General features: G+C 53.2%; 1 protein-coding gene across 1 annotated transcript in view; it reads left to right on the top strand.

Moving 5' to 3' along the window:
• The window catches only part of agbl2 (AGBL carboxypeptidase 2), a 158,619-nt gene that overhangs the window by 38,891 nt on the left and 104,862 nt on the right, over positions 1-14,866 (top strand). The window contains exons 3-4 of the mRNA XM_086008467.1: positions 3,608-3,748; positions 4,448-4,633. Of these exons, the coding sequence (XP_085864593.1) occupies positions 3,608-3,748; positions 4,448-4,633 (327 nt within the window). The remainder of the gene's footprint in view (positions 1-3,607; positions 3,749-4,447; positions 4,634-14,866) is intronic.

Below are 14,866 nucleotides of genomic sequence, written 5' to 3'. Positions count from 1 at the left end.
GCCGAGGAACCTTGATGTGTGGATCCAGAGTGGTGATTCCACCCAAACTCCAGGATAAAGTGCTAAAGGAGCTTCACGAGGGGCATCTGGGTGGAGTGAAAATGAAGAACCTAGCTAGGGCGTTTGTATGGTGGCCAGGTATCGATGGAGACATCGAAGACATGACCAAGAGCTGCCTAGGATGCCAGAAGGTCCAAAATGCTCCGCCACAGGCCCCTCTACATCCATGGGAGTGGCCCTCATCTCCCTGGCAAAGGGTGCACCTCGACTTTGCTGGTCCATTTATGGACTCAATGTTCTTAATCGCAGTTGATGCACACTCCAAGTGGCCGGAGGTAATAAAGATGTCCTCCACCACCACGGAAAAAACCATCACAGTATTAAGGACCATATTTGCCAGGAATGGGCTGCCGGAGCAGATATGTTCTGATAATGGACCGCAATTTGTGTCCGAAGAATTCAGAAAGTTCTTAAAGAACAATGGGGTAAAGCACTACACGTCCGCCCCATACCATCCCGCCACCAATGGATTGGCTGAAAGGTTTGTCCAGACCTTCAAGAAGGCCATCAAGGCCATGGGTAATGAAGACATAAAACTTCAGCACAAGGTGGATAACTTCTTATTTGCATATAGGAATGCAACGCATATGGTTACTAACCAAACTCCCGCCATGATGTTCTACAATAGAAACCTAAGATGCCGGCTGGATTTGGTCAAGCCCAACATCCAAAGGGATGTGGAGAACCGGCAGTTTCAGGGCATGAATGAAAGGCCAACTAGGGCCTTCCAGATAGGCCAACCGGTTTTGGCCCGGGACTACCGTACCGAGAAATGGCAGCCTGGAACTATCTGCACACGATTAGGACCACTGATGTATACCGTGGACATCGGAGACAGCATAATAAGGCGCCATGCTGACCAAATCATCAAGTCATCCGAAAAGGGACAACCTACACCACCACTCTATACATCTAACGATGAAGTAGAGATACCCATATCTACCTCCGAGCCGGTGATACTGGAGCCCGATGAACCCGACACTGGCCTTCAAGCCGAATCAGCCTTGCCAGAAGAACCTACTACACCACCAGAAACTACTACACCCCCGAGGCGTTATCCGGACCGAGTCAGGAAGCCTCCTGAGAGACTAACTTATAATTAATTAATACAGCAATGTATATTATTTTGCATATAACATGTAATTAATAATTACTTAAAATATGATGTACTAGTTAGCTAGAAGGGGAGGAATTGTGGTGTATGTGCCTTTAAGAGCCCCAGGTGTGCGTAATGCCGGTAATTGCCACTTGGGCTATATAAGCCTGTGTATTGTGTATATCCTTTAGAAACCCCCCCAGACTTGCTTAGTAAATACCTATGAACCAACTCCTGTCTTCAGTGTCTTTATCTACACACGGACACTACATAGTGTATTGACATATTTCATGTGAACACACAAAGCAAGGTTAAAAAACCTTGATCATGATAATGATAATGTAAGTTCATTAAGTGTTACAGTTAAAATGCAGATTAATACAAAGAAAACATGTTGTTAGTTAAAAGTAAAATACTTTTGTTTTAAGAAAAGGAGATGTAATGATATCAGCAAATAGAGATGGTATTTGCCTGTTCGATTATGATGCCTTACCAGCATGATTGCATGTATTGATTGCTTGTGCCTGACCAGCAGAGCGCATGTGACCGAAACAAGCAAGGCAGTTTAGTTTGGTTTCAGTTTCATTCTAGATGCATCACTAGCAGGGTGTCTCCTGAAAAGCTGTATAAAGAGTTGAACAGACTTTAGATTAAAACTCATTCTCTTTCATGAATGTGTCGTCATTGAACCCACATACAAATCAATACAAGCGCAGTAAAATTTCCCAAGGCGCTGCCCAGGAGCGATTCTCAAACTCTGAACCACACAAGGAGGTATTGGGGCAGGCGACCAAAAACTTAGTCAAAGAGGTCGGTTTTAAGGAGCGTCTTAAAGGTGGAGAGAGAGGTGGACAGGGTGAAGGAGAGAATTCCAGAGTTTAGGGCCCCGACAGCTGAAGGCACGGCCGCCAATGGTTGAGCGATTAAAATCGGGGATGCTCAAGAAGCCAGAATTGGAATAGTCAAGTCTAGAGATAACAAATGAGGTTTTCAGCAGCGGATGAGCTGAGGCTGGGGCGGAGTTGGGCGATGTCACAATGCAGCAGTTAAAGGGATGCAACTAGCCATAAAAGGGCAGGTTGTGAGTCGGTGGGGGGAGGCAATAATCACGACAGAATGGAGCCTCCCCTCGGCAATGTGGCTCTGCAGGAGAGGAAGCAGAATCTTTATTTGGGGCTGAGGCCTGCCCTCCAGTAAAAAGCAGCTGTTGATGGAAGGAGGTCGCTAACTGAATCCAGGCAGTCACTCAGGCCTGACCAGAGCAATGGGCAGTGTGCTCCTTGCCTCTTGCTCCCATTCTTTCCAATTACACCCCTGGGGGAAGTCCCATTTCAAGCTTTGGGTTCAGACCATCGCCCCGCTGCACACAATCTTTCCATTGTGCCAAAGCACCGGGGAACACTTCTCCTGCAGACCGGGCACCGGCATAGCTTCTCAGCGAGGTTATCAGCCGTGGGAAGAACCATTGCCACCCCCGCCTCCCCACACTGCGGACGGCTGCCGCTGTCGGTATCTTGGGTGCTCCTTGGACACTGACGCAGAGAACATCATTTCCTTGGGTAGGGACTACCTGAGCATTAACAATGAGGCTCAGCTCCCGGTGACTGACCAGCCTTCTTCCATCTTGAATCACCTCAACAATTATCGGAGGTGTTTCAGGGTAAACCCCCCCCCCCCGCCCCCCGCTGCAGATTTTAACGTTGGCCGACCTGGACAGACTTTATCACACGGACCGCTCCCGGCATGTGGGCCCTGGGATTACACTGCCACCCCCAGATAGAATGGTGAGGGTGCCCCCCCAACCCGAGAACCCCCCCAACCCGAGAAACCCCCTGATGTGCCTCAATGAATCCGAGACTCGACGTTAACGGAGCAAAGCAAGGCTTTTATTAACTAAGAAAGTAACACACAGTTCCCATCCAAAGATCTGCTGCACTGTCTGTGAGACAGTGCAGCCTACTTAAGAAGTGGCCAGGTATGGGCGGAGCCCTACACACAATACAGTACCGGAGGGGAAATGAAACTGAAACTAAACTAAACACAGAGAATACAGTGCCTGATGAACGGCATATTTCATCACACCCCCCTCCAAGAGATACCACCTCCCCCGAAAACCCCGTTCCCCGAGAACCCCTCCCCGAGAATCCCCCCTCCCCTGAGATAACCCCCCCTCCCCCGAGATACCCCCCTCCCCGAGATTCCCCCCTCCCCCAAGATACCCCCTCCCCCGAGAACCCCCTCCCCAAGAATCCCCCCCGAGAACACCGTTCCCCGAGAAACCCCTCCCCGAGAATCCCCCCTCCCCTGAGATAACCCCCCTCCCCCGAGATACCCCCGCCCCCGAGACACGGTATGAGTCAGTCAATAGCTGAGGTCTGGCGGCCACGTGCTGCGTCCCATTGCTGGATGGACAGTGTGACTCAATGAGCTGCAATGATTGTGTTCTGACAGATCGCAGGGCTCCCTGCTACCAGCTGATGAAGATGCAAAGTTGGCAGCAGGATGGTCATCTGCAGTCAAACCAAAACCGACCGGAGTCTGACGACAGCGGCAGCACTTGCAATGAGGAGGAGGAAGCCCAGATATTCAACTGTGAGTGTGTGGGGCTCAGTGAGTGCATGTGTGGGGGTCAGCGAGTGCGTGTGTGGGGGTCAGTGAGTGTGTGGGGGGTCAGTGAGTGTGTGGGGGGGGTCAGTGAGTGTGTGGGGGGGTCAGTGAGTGTGTGGGGGGGTCAGTGAGTTTGTGGGGGGGTCAGTGAGTGTGTGGGGGGTCAGTGAGTGTGTGGGGGGGGTCAGTGAGTGTGTGGGGGGTCAGTGAGTGTGTGGGGGGAGTCAGTGAGTGTGTGGGGGTTCAGTGAGTGTGTGGGGGGTCAGTGAGTGTGTGGGGGGTCAGTGAGTGTGTGGGGGGTCAGTGAGTGTGTGGGGGGGTCAGTGAGTATGTGGGGTGTCAGTGAGTGTGTGGGGGGTCAGTGAATGTGTGGGGGGTCAGTGAGTGTGGGGGGTCAGTGAGTGTTTGCGGGGGTCAGTGAGTGTGTGTGGGGGATCAGTGAGTGTGTGGGGGGTCAGTGAACCTGTGTGCTTTGAGTTGATTACAGAGCAAGCCTGCCACGTGTTTCAGTGTGTGTCTGTATAATGTGCAGATTAAGTGTCCACTAGCGTGTAAATGTAATGAGTATGTTAACGCCTATTTCTATGCCACATATTGTGAGCACTGGCTGTGTGTATCAGCAGTAGAAGTATTGAAATTTTGTAAATGCTCGTGTCTAAAGCACTTTTCCCTTAAACTGTTCAGATTCCTTCATCAACGAGCATCAGTTATTAAGGACCAGACAAGTGGTGTTCGATTATCATGCCGGGAAGCACATCCCCCGTCTGCGAGAACCCCGCAGCCTCTACGCTGTAGCAGCTAATGGTCCGCAGCAGGCCCCACGGTGGCCGATAGAGTGCGAGGTCATCAAGGAACAAATCCACCACGTTGGTAAGGCTGGGAGTGTTTCCTGGCATTGCGTTCATGAGCAGAGCTGTGCAGCCGAGCCTGGCCCTGTCGTCCTTTCTCAGACTCCTGTGTCCAGGTGCTGGATTTGGGAAGTGAATCTTCCATCATTGTCCACATGTAAGGTGAATGGCTCGCTGAGTGTAATTTCTCATGTGTTCCTCGTGCCCATTCCCAAAACATCATCCCGCACCTACCCAGGAGTCTCCCCGTCCAGTGTTCTGTGGGTGTGTGATACACGTGTGAGTGTGAGGTTGGGTGTGGATCGTGTGTGAGTGTGAGGTTGGGTGTGGATAGTGTGTCAGTGTGAGGTTGGGTGTGTGGATCCTGTGTGAGTGTGAGGTTGAGTGTGTGGTCCATGTGTGAGTGTGAGTTTGGGTGTGTGGATCCTGAGTGAGTGTGAGGTTGAGTGTGTGGTCCATGTGTTAGTGTGATGTTGGGTGTGTGGATCGTGTGTGAGTGTGAGGTTGGGTGTGGATCATGTGTGAGTGTGAGGTTGGGTGGGTGGTTTGTGTGAGTGTGAGGTTGGGTGTGGATCTTGTGTGAGTGTGAGTTTGGGTGTGTGGATCGTGTGTGAGTGTGAGTTTGGGTGTGCGGATCAAGTGTGAGTGTGAGGTTGGGTGTGTGGATCATGTGTGAGTGTGAGATTGGCTGTGTGGATCTTGTGTGAGTGTGTGGTTGGGTGTGTGGATCGTGTGTGAGTGTGAGGTTGGCTGTGTGGATCGTGTGTGAGTGTGAGGTTGGGTGTGGACAGTGTGTGAGTGTGAGATTGGGTGTGAATAGTGTGTGAGTGTGAGGTTGGGTGTGTGGATAGTGTGTGAGTGTGAGGTTGGGTGTGTGGATCGTGTGTGAGTGTGAGGTTGGGTGTGTGGATCGTGTGTGAGTGTGAGGTTGGGTGTGTGGATCGTGTGTGAGTGTAAGGTTGGGTGTGTGGATCGTGGGTGAGTGTGAGGTTGGGTGTGTGGAGCATGTGTGTGTGAGGGTACTCGAGGAGGTGGAGATTGGGTGGGCGGGTTCTTGATGTGGTGGAGATTGGCTGGGAGAGTTCTCGATGAGGTGGAGATTGGGTGGGAGAGTTCTCGATGAGGTGTAGATTGGGGGGAGGGTTCTCGATGAGGTGGAGATTGGGTGAGAGAGTTCTCGATGAGGTGGAGATTGGGTGGGAGGGTTCTCGATGAGGTGGAGATTGGGTGGGATGGTTCTCGATGTGGTGGAGATTGGGTGGGAGTGTTCTCGATGAGGTGGAGATTGGGTGGGAGGGTTCTCGATGAGGTGGAGATTGGGTGGGAGAGTTCTCGATGAGGTGGTGATTGGGTGGGAGAGTTCTCGATGAGTTGGAGATTGGGTGGGAGAGTTCTCGATGAGTTGGAGATTGGGTGGGATGGCTCTCGATGAGGTGGAGATTGGGTGGGAGAGTTCTCGATGAGATGGAGATTGGGTGGGATGGTTCTCGATGACGTGGAGATTGGGTGGGAAGGTTCTCGATGAGGTGGAGATTGGGTAGGAGTGTTCCTGATGAGGTGGAGATTGGGTGGGAGAGTTTTAGATAAGGTGGAGATTGGTGGCTAGGGTCTCGAGGTGGAGATTGGGTGGGAGGGTTCTCGATGAGGTGGAGATTGGTGGGTGGGGTCTCGAGGTGGAGTTTGGGTGGGAGGGTTCTCAATGAGGTGGACACTGGGTGGGAGAGTTCTCGATGAGGTGGAGATTGGGTGGGAGAGTTCTCGATGACGTGGAGATTGGGTGGGAGACTTCTCGATGAGGTGAAGTTTGGTTGGCAGGGTTCTCGATGAGGTGGAGATTGGGTGGGAGAGTTCTCGATGTGGTGGAGATTGGGTGGGCGTGTTCTCGATGAGGTGGAAAATGGGTGGGAGGGTTCTCGATGTGGTGGAGATTGGATGGGAGGGTTCTCGATGAGGTGGAGATTGGGTGGGAGAGTTCTCGATGAGGTGGTGATGGGATGGGACGGTTCTCGATGAGGTGGAGATTGGGTGGGAGAGTTCTCGATTAGGTGGAGATTGGGTGGGAGAGTTCTCGATGAGGTGGAGATTGGGTGGGAGTGTTCTCGATGTGGTGGAGATTCGGTGGGAAGGTTCTTGATGAGGTGGAGATTGGGTGGGAGAGTTCTCGATGAGGTGGAGATTGGGTGGGGGAGTTCTCGATGAGGTGGTGATGGGATGGGACGGTTCTCGATGAGGTGGAGATTGGGTGGGAGAGTTCTCGATTAGGTGGAGATTGGGTGGGAGAGATCTCGATGAGGTGGAGATTGGGTGGGAGAGTTCTCGATTAGGTGGAGATTGGGTGGGAGAGATCTCGATGAGGTGGAGATTGGGTGGGAGTGTTCTCGATGTGGTGGAGATTCGGTGGGAAGGTTCTTGATGAGGTGGAGATTGGGTGGGAGAGTTCTCGATGAGGTGGAGATTGGGTGGGATGTGTCTCAATGAGGTGGAGATTGGGTGGGAGAGTTTTAGATGAGGTGGAGCTTGGTGGGTGGGGTCTCGATGAGGTGGAGATTGGGTGGGATGGTTCTCGATGAGGTGGAGATTGGGGGGGAGAGTTCTTGATCAGGGGGAGATTGGGTGGAAATCTTCTCGATGAGATGGAGATTGGGTGGGAGAGTTCTCGATGAGGTGGAGATTGGGTGGGAGAGCTCTCGATGAGGTGGAGATTGGGTGGGAAGCTTCTCGATGAGATTGAGATTTGGTGGGAAGGTTCTCGATGAGGCGGAGATTGGGTGGGAGAGCTCTCGATGAGGTGGAGATTGGGTGGGAAGCTTCTCGATGAGATTGAGATTGGGTGGGAAGGTTCTCGATGAGGCGGAGATTGGGTGGGAGAGTTCTCGATGAGGTGGAGATTGGGTGGGAAAGTTCTCGATGAGGTGGAGATTGGGTGGGAGCGTTCTCGATGAGGTGGAGATTGGGGCGGAGAATTCTCGATGAGGTGGAGATTGGGTGGGAGGGTCCTCGATGAGGTGGAAATTGGGTGGCAGAGCTCTCGATGAGGTGGACATTGGGTGGGAGAGTTCTCAATGAGGTGGAGATTGGGTGGGAGGGTTATGGATTAGGTGGAGACTGGGTGGGAGGGTTCTCGATGAGGTGGAGATTGGGTGTGACATTTCTCGATGAGGTGGAGATTGGTGGGTGGGGACTCGATGTGGTGGAGATTGGTTGGGAGGGGTCTAAATGAGGTGGAGATTGGGTGGGAGCATTCTCGATGAGGTGGAGATTGGGTGGGAGAGTTCTCGATGAGGTGGTGATGGGATGGGACGGTTCTCGATGAGGTGGAGATTGGGTGGGAGAGTTCTCGATTAGGTGGAGATTGGGTGGGAGAGTTCTCGATGAGGTGGAGATTGGGTGGGAGTGTTCTCGATGTGGTGGAGATTCGGTGGGAAGGTTCTTGATGAGGTGGAGATTGGGTGGGAGAGTTCTCGATGAGGCGGAGATTGGGTAGGATGTGTCTCAATGAGGTGGAGATTGGGTGGGAGAGTTTTAGATGAGGTGGAGATTGGTGGGTGGGGTCTCGATGAGGTGGAGATTGGGTGGGAGGGTTCTCGATGAGGTGGAGATTGGGTGGGAGAGTTCTTGATCAGGGGGAGATTGGGTGGAAATCTTCTCGATGAGATGGAGATTGGGTGGGAGAGCTCTCGATGAGGTGGAGATTGGGTGGGAAGCTTCTCGATGAGATTGAGATTCGGTGGGAAGGTTCTCGATGAGGCGGAGATTGGGTGGGAGAGCTCTCGATGAGGTGGAGATTGGTTGGGAAGCTTCTCGATGAGATTGAGATTGGGTGGGAAGGTTCTCGATGAGGCGGAGATTGGGTGGGAGAGTTTTCGATGAGGTGGAGATTGGTGGGAAAGTTCTCGATGAGGGGGAGATTGGGTGGGAGCGTTCTCGATGAGGTGGAGATTGGGGCGGAGAATTCTCGATGAGGTGGAGATTGGGTGGGAGGGTTCTCAATTAGGTGGAGATTGGGTGGGAGAGTTCTCGATGAGGTGGAGGTTGGGTGGGAGGGTTCTTGATGAGGTGGAGATTGGGTGTGATGTGTCTCGATGAGGGGGAGATTGGGTTGGAGGGTTCTCGATGAGGTGGAGATTGGGTAGAAGTGTTCTTGATGAGGTGGAGATTGGGTGGTAGAGTTCTCGATGAGGTAGAGATTGGGTGGGAGATTTCTTAATGAGGTGGAGATTGGGTGGGAGGTTTCTCGATGTGGTGGAGATTGGGTGGGAGAGTTCTCGATGAGGTGGAGATTGGGTGGGAAAGTTCTCGATGAGGGGGAGATTGGGTGGGAGCGTTCTCGATGAGGTGGAGATTGGGGCGGAGAATTCTCGATGAGGTGGAGATTGGGTGGGAGGGTTCTCAATTAGGTGGAGATTGGGTGGGAGAGTTCTCGATGAGGTGGAGGTTGGGTGGGAGGGTTCTTGATGAGGTGGAGATTGGGTGGGATGTGTCTCGATGAGGTGGAGATTGGGTTGGAGGGTTCTCGATGAGGTGGAGATTGGGTAGAAGTGTTCTTGATGAGGTGGAGATTGGGTGGTAGAGTTCTCGATGAGGTAGAGATTGGGTGGGAGATTTCTTAATGAGGTGGAGATTGGGTGGGAGGTTTCTCGATGTGGTGGAGATTGGGTGGGAGAGATCTCGATGAGGGTGCGGATGGGTGGGAGTGTTCTCGATGAGGTGGAGATTGGGTGGGAGTGTTCTCGATGAGGTGGAAATTGGGTGGAAGTGTACTCAATGAGGTGGAGATTGGGTGGGAGAGTTCACGATGAGGGGGAGATTGTTTGCGAGAGTTCTCGATGAGGTGGAAATTGGGTGGGAGAGTTCTTGATGAGGGGGAGATTGGGTGGGAATCTTCTCGATGAGATGGAGATTGGGTGGGAGAGTTCTCGATGAGATGGAGATTGGGTGGGAAGGTTCTCGATGAGGTGAAGATTAGGTGGGAAGGTTCTCGATGAGGTGAAGATTGGGTGGGAGTACTCTCGATGAAGTGGAGATTGGGTGGGAGTGTTCTCGATGAGGTGGAGATTAGGTGGGAAGGTCCTCGATGAGGTGAAGATTGGGTGGGAGTTCTCTCGATGAGGTGGAGATTGGGTGGGAGTGTTCTCGATGAGGTGGAAATTGGGTGGGAGTGTACTCAATGAGGTGGAGATTGGGCGGGAGAGTTCTCGATGAGGTGGAGATTGTTTGCGAGAGTTCTGGATGAGGTGGAGATTGGGTGGGAGAGTTCTCGATGAGGTGGAGATTGTTTGCGAGAGTTCTCGATGAGGTGGAGATTGGGTGGGAGAGTTCTTGATGAGGGGGAGATTGGGTGGGAAGCTTCTCGATGAGATTAAGATTGGGTGGGAAGGTTCTCGATGAGGTGGAGATTAGGTGGGAAGGTTCTCGATGAGGTGAAGATTGGGTGGGAGGGTTCTCGATGAGGTGGAGATTGGGTGGGAATCTTCTCGATGAGATTGAGATTGGGTGGGAAGGTTCTCGATGAGGTGGAGATTAGGTGGGAAGGTTCTCGATGAGGTGAAGGTTGGGTGGGAGTGCTCTTGATGAGCTGGAGATTGGTGGGTGGGGACTCGATGTGGTGGAGATTGGTTGGGAGGGGCCTCAATGAGGTGGAGATTGGGTGGGAGAGTTCTCGATGAGGTGGAGATTGGGCGGGAGAGTTCTCGATGAGGTGGAGATTGGGCGGGAGAGTTCTCGATGAGGTGGAGGTTGGGTGGGAGAGTTCTCAATGAGGTGGAGGTTGGGTGGGAGTGTTCTCTGAGGGGGAGATTGGGTGGGGGAGTTCTCTGAGGTGGAGGTTGGGTGGGAGTGTTCTCGATGATTGGAGATTGGGTGGGAGAGTTCTCAATGAGGTGGAGATTGGGTGGGAGAGTTCACGATGCCGGGGAGATTGGGTGGGATGGGTCTCGATGAGGTGGAGATTGTGTGGGAGGCTTCTCAATGAGGTGGAGATTGGGTGGGAGGGGTCTCGGTGAGGTGGAGATTGGGTGGGAGAGTTCTCAATGAGGGGGAGATTGGGTGGGAGAGTTTGCGATGAGGTGGAGATTGGGTGGAAGACTTCTCGATGAGGTGGAGATTGGGTGGGAGAGTTCTCGATGAGATGGAGATTGGGTGGGAGAGTTCTTGTTGAGGTGGAGATTGGGTGGGAGAGTGCTCGATGAGGTGGAGATTGGGTGGGAGAGTTCTCGATGAGGTGGTGACTGGGTGGGAGAGTTCTCGATGAGGTGGAAATTGGGTGGGAGAGTTCTCGATGAGGTGGAAATTGGGCGGAAGTGTACTCAATGAGATGGAGATTGGGTGGGAGAGTTCTCGATTAGGTGGTGATTGGGTGGGCCTGTTCTCGATGAGGTGGAGAATGGGTGGATGAGTTATCGATGAGGTGGAGATTGGGTGGGAGTGTTCTTGATGAGGTTGAGATTGGTTGGGAGATTTTTAGATGAGGTGGAGATTGATGGGTGGGGTCTCGATGTGGTGAAGATTGGGCGGGAGGGTTCTCGATGAGGTGGAGATTGGGTAGGAGTGTCCTTGATGAGGTGGAGATTGGGTGGGAGAGTTCTCGATGAGGTGGGAATTGGGTGTGAGAGTTCTCGATGAGGGGGAGATTGGGTGGGACCTTTCTCGATGAGATGGAGTTGGGGTGGAAGAGTTCTCGATGAGGTGGAGATTGGGTGGGAGATTTCTCGATGAGGTGGAGATTGGGTGGGAGTGCCCTGGATGAGGTGGAGATTGGGTGTGACGGTTCTCGATGAGGTGGAGATTGAGTGGGGGAGTTCTCGATGAGGTGGACATTGGGTGGGAGGGTTCTCGATGAGGTGGACATTGGGTGGGAGTCTTCTCGACGAGGTGGAGATTGGGTGGGAGTGTTCTCGATGAGGTGGAGATTGGGTGGGACGGTTCTAGATGAGGTGGTGTTTGAGTGGGAGAGTTCTCGATCAGGTGGAGATTGGGTGGGATGTGTCTCGATGAGGTGTAGATTGGGTGGGAGGGTTCTCGATGAGGTGTAGATTGGGTAGGAGTGTTCTTGATGAGGTTGAGATTGGGTGGGGGGGTTGTCGATGAGGTGGAGTTTGGGTGGGAGAGTTCTCGATGAGGTGGAGATTGTGTGCGAGAGTTCTCGATGAGGGGTGGATTAGGTGGGAAGCTTCTCGATGAGATGGAGATTGGGTGGGAGTGTTCTCGATGAGGTGGAGATTGGGTGGGGGGGTTGTCGATGAGGTGGAGTTTGGGTGGGAGAGTTCTCGATGAGGTGGAGATTGTGTGCGAGAGTTCTCGAGGAGGGGTGGATTGGGTGGGAAGCTTCTCGATGAGATGGAGATTGGGTGGGAGTGTTCTCGATGAGGTGGAGATTGGGTGGGAGGGGTATCAATGAGGTGGAGATTGGGTGGGCGAGTTCTCGATGAGGTGGAGATTGGGCGGGAGGGTTCTCGATGAGGTGGAGATTGGGTGGGAGAGTTCTCGATGAGGTGGAGATTGGGCGGGAGGGTTCTCGATGAGGTGGAGATTGGGTGGGAGGGTTCTCGATAAGGTGGAGATTGGGTGGGAGAGTTCTCAATGAGGTGGAGATTGGGTGGGAGGGTTCTCGATGAGGTGGAGATTGGGTGGGAGCATTCTCGATGAGGTGGAGATTGGGTGGGAGACTTCTCGATGAGGTGGAGATTGGGCGGGAGAGTTCTCGATGAGGTGGAGATTGGGCGGGAGAGTTCTCGATGAGGTGGAGATTGGGCGGGAGAGTTCTCGATGAGGTGGAGGTTGGGTGGGAGAGTTCTCGATGAGGTGGAGGTTGGGTGGGAGTGTTCTCGATGAGGTGGAGATTGGGTGGGAGAGTTGTCAATGAGGTGGAGATTGTGTGGCAGTCTTCTCAATGAGGTGGAGATTGGGTGGGAGGGGTCTCGGTGAGGTGGAGATTGGGTGGGAGAGTTCTCAATGAGGGGGAGATTGGATGGGTGAGTACTCGATGAGGTGGAGGTTGGGTGGGAGAGTTTGCGATGAGGTGAAGATTGGGTGGAAGAGTTCTCGATGAGGTGGAGTTGGGGTGGAAGAGTTCTCGATGAGGTGGAGATTGGGCGGGAGATTTCTCGATGAGGTGGAGATTGGGTGGGTGGGTTCTCGATGAGGTGGAGATTGGGTGGGAGTGTTCTCGATGAGGTGGAGATTGGGTGGGACGGTTCTCGATGAGGTGGAGATTGGGTGGGACGGTTCTCGATGAGGTGGTGTTTGAGTGGGAGAGTTCTCGATTAGGTGGAGATTGGGTGGGATGTGTCTCGATGAGGTGTACATTCGGTGGGAGGGTTCTCAATGAGGTGTAGATTGGGTAGGAGTGTTCTTGATGAGGTTGAGATTGGGTGGGAGAGTTCTCGATGAGGTGGAGATTGGGAGGGAGAGTTCTCGATGAGGTGGAGATTGGGTGGGAGGGTTGTCGATGAGGTGGAGATTGGGTGGGAGAGTTCTCGATGAGGTGGAGATTGTGTGCGAGAGTTCTCGATGAGGGGGAGATTGGGTGGGAAGCTTCTCGATGAGATGGAGTTGTGGTGGAAGAGTTCTCGAGGAGGTGGAGATTGGGTGGGAGAGTTCTCGATGAGGTGGAGATTGGGTGGGGGATTTCTCGATGAGGTGGAGATTGGGTGGGAGTGCCCTGGATGAGGTGCAGATTGGGTGTGACGTTTCTCGATGAGGTGGAGATTGAGTGGGGGAGTTCTCGATGAGGTGGACATTGGGTGGGAGGGTTCTCGATGAGGTGGACATTGGGTGGGAGTGTCCTCGACGAGGTGGAGATTGTGTGGGAGTGTTCTCGATGAGGTGGAGATTGGGTGGGACGGTTCTCGATGAGGTGGAGATTGGGTGGGATGTGTCTCGTGAGGTGTAGATTGGGTGGGAGGCTTCTCGATGAGGTGTAGATTGGGTAGGAGTGTTCTTGATGAGGTTGAGATTGGGTAGGAGAGTTCTCGATGAGGTGGAGATTGGGAGGAAGGGTTCTCGATGAGGTGGAGATTGGGTGGGGGGGTTGTCGATGAGGTGGAGTTTGGGTGGGAGAGTTCTCGATGAGGTGGAGATTGTGTGCGAGAGTTCTCGATGAGGGGTAGATTGGGTGGGAAGCTTCTCGATGAGATGGAGATTGGGTGGGAGGGTTCTCGATGAGGTGGAGATTGGGTGGGAGGGTTCTCGATGAGGTGGAGAATGGGTGGGAGGGGTCTCAATGAGGTGGAGATTGGGTGGGAGAGTTCTCGATGAGGTGGAGATTGGGCGGGAGGGTTCTCGATGAGGTGGAGATTGGGCGGGAGAGTTCTCGATGAGGTGCAGATTGGGCGGGAGAGTTCTTGATGAGGTTGAGATTGGGTGGGAGAGTTTGCGATGAGGTGAAGATTGGGTGGAAGAGTTCTCGATGAGGTGGAGATTGGGTGGGAGAGTTCTCCATGAGGGGGAGATTGGGTGGGAAGTTTCTCGATGAGATGAAGTTGGGGTGGAAGAGTTCTCGATGAGGGGGATATTGGGTGGGAGTGTTCTCGATGAGGTGGAGATTGGGTGGGACGGTTCTCGATGACGTGGAGATTGAGTGGGGGAGTTCTCGATGAGGTGGAGATTGGGTGGGAGGGTTCTCGATGAGGTGGAGATTGGGTGGGAGTGTTCTCGATGAGGTGGAGATTGGGTGGGACGGTTCTCGATGAGGTGGTGTTTGAGTGGGAGAGTTCTCGATTAGGTGGAGATTGGGTGGGATGTGTCTCGATGAGGTGTGCATTCGGTGGGAGGGTTATCAATGAGGTGTAGATTGGGTAGGAGTGTTCTTGATGAGGTTGAGATTGGGTGGGAGAGTTCTCGATGAGGTGGAGATTGGGAGGGAGAGTTCTCGATGAGGTGGAGATTGGGTGGGAGGGTTGTCGATGACGTGGAGATTGGGTGGGAGAGTTGTCGATGAGGTGGAGATTGTGTGCGAGATTTCTCGATGAGGGGGAGATTGGGTGGGAAGCTTCTCGATGAGATGGAGTTGTGGTGGAAGAGTTCTCGAGGAGGTGGAGATTGGGTGGGAGAGTTCTCGATGAGGTGGAGATTGGGTGGGAGTGTTCTCGATGAGGTGGAGATTGGGTGGGAGAGTTCTCGATGAGGTGGAGATTGGGTGGGAGTGTTCTTGATGAGGTGGAGGTTGGGTGGGAGGGTTCTCGATGAGGTGGAGATCGGGTGCGACGGTTCTCAATGCGGTGGAGATTGGGTGGGAGAGTTCTCAATGAGGTGGAGA

The sequence above is a fragment of the Somniosus microcephalus genome, chromosome 15 (assembly GCF_052327205.1).
Source record: "Somniosus microcephalus isolate GS21.2 chromosome 15, FLI_Smic_1.0, whole genome shotgun sequence".
Classification (NCBI taxonomy): domain Eukaryota; kingdom Metazoa; phylum Chordata; class Chondrichthyes; order Squaliformes; family Somniosidae; genus Somniosus; species Somniosus microcephalus.
This window is presented reverse-complemented; position numbering and strand designations above follow the sequence as displayed.